Source organism: Berghia stephanieae, chromosome 8 (genome assembly GCF_034508935.2).
Source record: "Berghia stephanieae isolate SIO BIC M18660-M18661 chromosome 8, UCSD_Bste_1.3, whole genome shotgun sequence".
Classification (NCBI taxonomy): domain Eukaryota; kingdom Metazoa; phylum Mollusca; class Gastropoda; order Nudibranchia; family Aeolidiidae; genus Berghia; species Berghia stephanieae.
In genome coordinates, this window is record NC_088367.1 from 40,000,309 (window position 1) to 40,008,070 (window position 7,762).

At 39.5% G+C, this 7,762-nt stretch overlaps 1 protein-coding gene across 24 annotated transcripts in view; it reads right to left on the reverse strand.

Annotated features, from left to right (window-relative positions):
- LOC144978668 (uncharacterized) overlaps nt 1-7,762 on the reverse strand; it is a 187,977-nt gene that overhangs the window by 105,225 nt on the left and 74,990 nt on the right. For all 24 annotated transcript variants that reach the window (XR_013646568.1, XR_013646565.1, XR_013646567.1 and 21 more), the window contains 2 exons: nt 5,904-6,431; nt 3,019-4,095 (listed from right to left, as the gene is read on the reverse strand). Coding sequence is in view for 20 of the 24 variants with exons in the window: in XM_078925026.1 (XP_078781152.1) it covers nt 3,019-4,095; nt 5,904-6,431 (1,605 nt within the window). In the remaining 4 variants the exon portion in view is untranslated. The remainder of the gene's footprint in view (nt 1-3,018; nt 4,096-5,903; nt 6,432-7,762) is intronic.

The following is a 7,762-nucleotide window of genomic DNA, read 5'->3' on the forward strand; positions in this document are numbered from 1 at the left end:
ATATCGCCTAACAGGCCTTATGTTTTATTTTACATGTTACGTGTTGTTGTTGGTCAGGGACCCCTTGTAAAGCGCTTTGAGCACATTTAGTGGATATTGCGCTATATAAAAGCTCAACTCTTAAATTGGCAGGTCTATTCCTAATGACGATGGCAATGATGACTGTCTTAACTAAACTCCAGTGATTATCGTAGGACTTAACGATAGCGCTGCCTTACTCTGGAAAAGAAAGACATGTTTAAAAATTTGGCCAGAAAACTCGTCCTTCAAATATCGATCGATTTAAATGACCCTCATCTTATCCAAAAAAAAAACCCCAAAAACTCTCAAACCTAGATCTTCTCAAAGTCCCAGGTTTGAGAGGTTTTAACAAGATGAGGATCATTTAAATCGATCGATATTTCAAGGACGAGTTTTCTGGCCAAATTTTTAAATTAAAAATGGCGTTTTTCCATCTAGAGTACGACAAAGCGGGTTATTGTCGTCCTGATCTATCTGCCGGGTGTTAATTTAAATATGAAGAGACTTGCCATTTGGAAAGAAAAACATGACCTTATAAGGAAATGTTTCATAAACATCCCATCTACACGGCTGCTGCTACAGTTCCAAAATGGTTGAGTTTTTTTTCACCATTATACACAGACCATTATGTGACTCCGATGATAATGGATACAAAACGTCATTAATTTACGATTATGATAATATATATTATATATATGGTCATAAAAATGCTTTCTATCTAAAACTTATTTGTTACGCGGTAATTATTGCTTATTTAGCGGGTAGTCGTTGGGACTTCTGAAACAATAAAAAGGTACCTTCCACATTTCAGTACAACGACAAAAAAACGCTTAACCCTCTCCTTACAAACTACAGGAAAACCGTCACATTCGTTACGATATAACCAACATTTATTTTTCTTATTCAAATGTCTCTTGTACATCATACAATTTAAAGAAAAGGAACAATGTGTTGTACAGCATGTTTTGCTGAAGAAATAATCTATCTCAAGAACTTACTGCAATTGTGTTTGCAGTGATAAAAGATATATTTTTGTGTTAGTTGGGTGAGACGTTTTAGGGAAAATCCTGAAAATGGCTGGTAAGGATAGTTGAATAAAAATATGGCTAAAATTATTTTACTAGACTATACATATTGCATAGTCTTAACTGACCCCTAAATTTGTCAGCGATCGTTAAAACCGTAAATTTAAATAGAATTCCAGTGTGTAAAATATTTGTGCGCTTGTGTGTGTGTGTGTGTGTGTGTGTGTGTGTGTGTGTGAAGAGGTAAAAGTTATCTCTAAATGTTAAACAGGCGTTTTGTCAGAGAAGTGCAGTACAAAACAAATTTATAACTTTAAGGTCGAAATTTTAAAAAAAAACACGGCTTTGCCAGGGGGTAGAAATTAAAAACAAAAAAAAAAAAAAAAAAAAAAAAAGCTCAAGAAGTGGGGAGTGAGTGGTGGGGGGAAGGGGCGTTTTCAGTATGCAGTAAATATGATAATTAGACTAAAACTTTGTTGTTGTTGTTGTTTTTTTTTGGGTTTTTTTTCAAGTGACGAGTCAAAATCGATAGGATGCCGCTACAAGATATTATCGGTAGATTGAGAATAATGGTCATGGAAAGCATGATAATACAAATATGATAATAGGATAGCTAGGCGAATGTAGATACATTTGCTTATGGATTATAAGTCAAGTTTCATCTCGACCTAACTAAGTCACAAAAAACAATACAAAAACAAAACACACACACACAGACACACACACACACACACACACACACACACATACAAAAGAAAGAAGGTATGAAAAAAAGAATTAAAAAAAAATCAACGAAGACTCTGCTAAACATCTTTCTTTCTTTTTCCTAATTACGTTATATTAAAATATTTCCATTTGAAACCTCGCCTTTAAAGCAAAAATTAAATTATATTCAACACACATATCAAACATTGAAAGCAACGTGGTACGAGAGGCAAGCAACAGCGATGACAGGGTTTTATAATAATAATAATAATAATAATAATAATAATAATAATAATAATAATAATAATAATAATAATAATAATAATAGTAGTAGTAGTAGTAGTAGTAGTAGTAGTAGTAGTAGTAGTAGTAGTAGTAGTAGTAGTAGTAGTAGTAGTAGTAGTAGTAATAATAATAATAATAATAATAATAATAATAATAATAATAATAATAATATATAGAATGGGAGCTTAATCAAAATCAGCATGAAATCTATATATTAAACCTAACAGAAAGAACTGTATTTAACACAATATCTTAAGGCGAGCCACACTGATGTACCTGATGAAATCCCTGAATTATAGACTTTATGATTCTCAATTACTTATTTTATATTTTTTTTAAACAACAAAACAACCCCCCCCCCCCCCCCCGCGCCAAAAAAAAAAGACCAAGAAAAACCAAAACAAAAATAAATAAATAAATATATAAGTAAATAAATTAAACAACCCAAAACATTTGATCTGCAATGGCATGCATTTTCGAGGTATTTCTGAGTGTTCTCAAGGCAAATGATAAAACAACAAATATTCAACTGAAGCTTACTCAGACATGGGCTTGGAAATGAATCGATTGATTAACATGCACAACAACAATATTGGCAAGCAATAATGATAATCTATAAGTTTTTGATAATACTGTTGGATGCAAATAGAATGATTAGAGGAATTCAAGAATCCTTCTTTTAAAGAAAAAGAAGGACATTAGAAGAAAAAAAAAACGTGTTTTAAATGTGTAAAAATAAAATAAGACTTGAATTTACAACAATGAATGGAAAGATGTGGTAAAATGTTCCACAATAAAACAGCGGACATTGCTGACATTATGGAAGCATCGGGCTGTAGATAAAGCATGACCATCGTCTTTAAATTATTTTATCAGGTAGCAAGATCAGGCAAACGAGCATATCATACAGGCAAACAGATAGATGAATGACAGGCGGATAGATACAGGCAGGCGAATTATTATGTAAAAACGTGCACCTAACCTCTTGTGGTTTTGCTGCTGGAGTGGCATCCACAACGTCACTCACGTCAACGGGAGCCTCTTGTGCGTCACCGTGATCTTCTTGTTGTTGCTGTACCACTTCTTCTACATCTTCAATTTTCTCGGCATCAGGGGGAGTCTCGTCCTCTTCACACGGAACTGGTTCTACGTCCACCCCTGTATCGCTCACTGATTGTCCGCCTTCCACTTCTCCAGACGCGTCAACAACTCCCTCGTCCGTATGGTGTCCGGCGTCTTCACCCACCTCTTCAGCCACTTCTTCCTGTGTCGTAACTTGGTCCTCGGGTTCATCTTGCTGCCCATGAGTTTGGTCCCCTTCATCCAATCGTCCATCCACCACATCAACATCCCCTGCATCAACAACTTCCTCTTCTTCTTCATCGTGACCGTCTACTTGATCAACGCACTCTTCCAAGCACGGAGCTGGATTAGCAATAATGTCCTGAACCTCGTCATTTTTCAAAAACTCCCCAACACTGCTGCTCGGGACAGATTCAGCCCCCTCGTCAGCGACCACAGCTCCTTCCGAAACTTCACTCGTCTCCTCCTCGCGGTCGATGCAATATTGTTCTAAGTCTTCCTCACGCCTATCGGCTGAATACTCATCGCCATGGGCTCCTTCCTCTGATGTTGCTTCAGCAATTTTAACCGCTTCTCCTTCTTGTGGTTCTAAAACGTCGTCCTCCTCTTTCAGTACAACATCATCACTCTGAGCCCCTTCGGGTTGTGGTTCACCACTGTGGTCCCCTTCATCCAGTTCTACACCATCCCTTTCAACATCTTCTTCTTGATTAACACCTTGGGTTTCTTCTCCTTCTTCGATGTGCAAGTCTTCTTGGCCCGCCACCGCCTCTGCTTTTTCTTCATCGCCCTCTTCCTTGACGACGAGATCTGGCAATGACTCTGTGATAGTTTCATCATTGCCGTCGTCGTCATTTTCATCCAGTGTCTTCGTGTCCTCGTCCCTCGAGTCTGCATCTTCCTTTTCCTCCGTTTCTCCTGGACATGGTTCTTCCTCCTCAATTTCTTTTCCTTCAACTTCAGGCTGCTCTTGGTCCTGGACGTGGCGAGATCGGCAGTTTGAGGTTAAGAATGTAACGATGGGAGAGATAAATCGAGAGATAGATAGATAGATAGATAGATAGATAGATAGATAGATAGATAGATAGATAGATAGATAGATAGATAGATAGATAGATAGATATAATAGATAGCTGGAAAGATAATAAATGGATAGATTGAGAGAGAGAGAAAAAAAAGAGAGAGAGAAAGAAGAGAGAGAGAGAGAGAGAGAGAGAGAGAGAGAGAGAGAGAGAGAGAGAGAGAGAGAGAGAAAGAGAAACTTGAAATTTAAAGTTGAGGTGAAGGAAATGAATGATTTGATAGGGAGTGGTAGACTGTAAGACAATAACACAAATCTCAACTAATGAATAGTAACAAAAATACAACTACTGAATTGTAACAACAATACACAACAACTTGCGTGATATCTAATCGAAAAATGGATGATATAGAAGTAGTCGTGATATGCGACAAACTAATACATAATAATTGGGAACGGGGTGTGTGGAGTAGGGATGGAATGATATGACTTAGGGATGTATTGCATGATTGTCCGTTACGTGAAATAATACAAGGAAAAATAACATGAAGGGGGGGAGATGAACAAAAATAGAAGGAAAAAAGAACGAAACAACAGCAACAACAACAAAAATACAAAACAAACATAAGATTCATTTAACACATTAAATACTAATCGGCTATCACAGACAATTAATAAATAAATAACAAACCACGTGAATTTTCAAAGAATACCAAAGCTATCTTCAGTACAGTCCCGTTAGCCGAATCACTCAGACCCCCCCCCCCCCCCGCCCCACACCTTCCCAACCCCGACCCCACCCTCCTGATCTCGACTTTTATTCTCAATTATTTTTTTTTATTTTAGCAAGTAAAAAACCCTAATAAAACAACAAAACATTGCATGTTGTTAAACCGTGTTCGTTGCAGTCCACACCTGTGTAACAAAACATTTTAATTTAATACAATTAAATCCTAACAGACTGCGGGGATTACTGATTCGGCTTTCTAATCTGTACCAAAGATGGCTGTGGGAGACACATCTAAAAAACAAAACGGTAACACATCACAAACAACAGACCCATACACACATTGGCACAACGACACGGAAATTCTAATACAGACAGGGACGTCTTTGACTAAAACACACACAATACAATCTACATACACCAAAGCACGACCAATCCGAATGCAGATTAAGATTAAATCGAAATCAAAATGTTAACCTCCGTCTTCAAGAAGAAGAAGAAAAAGAAAGTAAGAGAGAGAGAGAGAGAGAGAGAGAGAGAGAGAGAGAGAGAGAGAGAGAGAGAGAGAGAGAGAGAGAGAGAGAGAGAGAAAGAAGAAGAAGAAGAAGAAGAAGAAGAAGAAGAAGAAGAAGAAGAAGAAGAAGAAGAAGAAGAAGAAGAAGAAGAAGAAGAAGAAGAAGAAGAAGAAGAAGAAGAAGAAGAAGAAGAACAAGAAGAATGGAATCGAATATAAAAGTAATGACGACATAGTCGTATTATATTCCTTTGTCAAGGATCGGATAGTAATCATCGTGATGCACAAATCTGCTTCTTGCCCCCCCCCCCCCCCCCCCCCCCCCCAAGTCATTGAGCACTAATTGTATTACTTAACAATACCATTGTACTGTTCACTTTCTTTTGGAAATTGTCGCCTCACTCTGTGCCAACGAACCTCTGAATTCGGATTGTCCGTGCAGTGATAATGATATGGACACTACAATAACACAATAGGATAACACGGGGCTTTTGATATGACAACGTGTGTGATATAGCTTACCTCTGTTGTGGTGGTTACAGTAACGCCACCAGTGCCGGTAAAATCGTCCAAAAGATTGCTACTCCCATGATTATACTCCGACTGGACACCTAAATCCTCCTGCTGCATCGTGTGGGTCTCCTCGTCGGTCACGGTGGTTTGTGGTGGTTCACTGTTGAAATCGCCTAAAAGATCGGCACTGTCTGCTTGGTTACTAGGGGCCGCGGGCTGGTCGTTGGTCCCCGAAAGGAAGTCGTCGAATGTACTGTCTTGAGGCGCGAGCTCGCCACCTCCGCCGAGACTTTCGAAGTCTTGGAACGGATTCGAACTCGCGGGCTCCGGCTCTGAGACTGTGGTTGTGGTTATGTTTTCAAATTCGTAAAGCGGATTGCTGGAAGGGGATGATGCGTTGGCTGTGGGTTCGGTGCTGAAGTCCAGATCGTATAGAGGGTTGGAAGACTGTGGTGGTGGTTGTGGCGATGCGTCCGCTGGACCGTCGAGGTCGTACAGGGGGTTCACGCCGTTACTGGACACTTGACCGTTGGTCACCTGGAATGTAGAGACAAGGAATATTTAATATCGAGTCATCGTCAAGAGTGGTATGTGGCCAACATATCCAAATAAATACATACATTTTCAAAAAATTAAATAAAAATAAATGAATAAATATTCCACCATGCACAATGCGCCTTACAATGTGCAGACCTTTATTCCCTCCAGCAGACCATACATCTGGGAGACGTGTGGAACTAAATTTAAATTTCAAAAGGTAGATAATTAGACGCCCTTTTTCGTGCCAGCACAAAACTGAAGGGAGACAATTAAGTATAACTTTAAAAACAGAAAAGATGTACGGATTATCTATCTTACAAGGCTTATTCTCGACAATCCGCTGCCGCTGTCGATAGCCACGCATTTATTATGGCAAACCGCGTCAGAATGTGAACTGAACGCATTGCATAAATTCTCTATCTTCGCATAGTTGTGATCCATCGAGATCAAGTTGTGAAATCAAAGTATTGGCTTCATGATATCGACCCTTTAATGACGGGGGAGATTTCATACGTTTGTCATTTGGTCTAGTGCCGCGCTGAGGACCGGACCGAGGACCGGTCCCACGGTCTTTTAGCTGTGAACCGTGGTCCAGTCCCAAAGAGGAAGACCGCCGGCGGTCCTCACTTCTTATCACCTTTCAACGGTCTCGCGCCATACTACTTCCCCAGCGATTCGTTGCCTCGGTCCTTTGCCTATCTTCCACCAATCACCACCCATCCCACTTAATTAATCGCACCCACCCCCCTTTGCCATACACTAAACGACACAGACGACCATAGAGGCAGACGACCACCTCCCTCCACTCCGCAAACCGCCCTTTCGTGTGTGAGATGGGGGGAACAGGAGGCGCACGCCTTGGACGATTCCATTATACGGGGTAAATTTCAAAATTTACTACACCATAATGATCGCAATGACAATGATCTATGATGAAGGCATGACCCCTCTTCTCTAATGGGTTATTGTTTGAAATGTATGTGACTACTAAAGATGTGTGTGTGTGTGTGTGTGTGTGTGTGTGTGTGTCGAACCTAGCAAGTTGCAAGTCTGATTTTTTGATTTCTTTTGTCCATCTCTTGTCGCCACTCCTTTCTATCGCATTGTTGTCATTTAAAATAATACAATAATATTAAAATTTCGTTTGGTGTTTTAACTAATCAAGTAATATGAGTTTCAACCAGTTATAACGTCTGTATTTTTAAAAGGTCCAATAGAATATTTGGGGACCCCGATAGTTCAGTTGATAGAGCACTCTCTTTATACGCAAAGGGCCAGAGATCGATCCCGGGTGCAGTCGATTTTTTTCTGAATCCCTGTCTACTCAG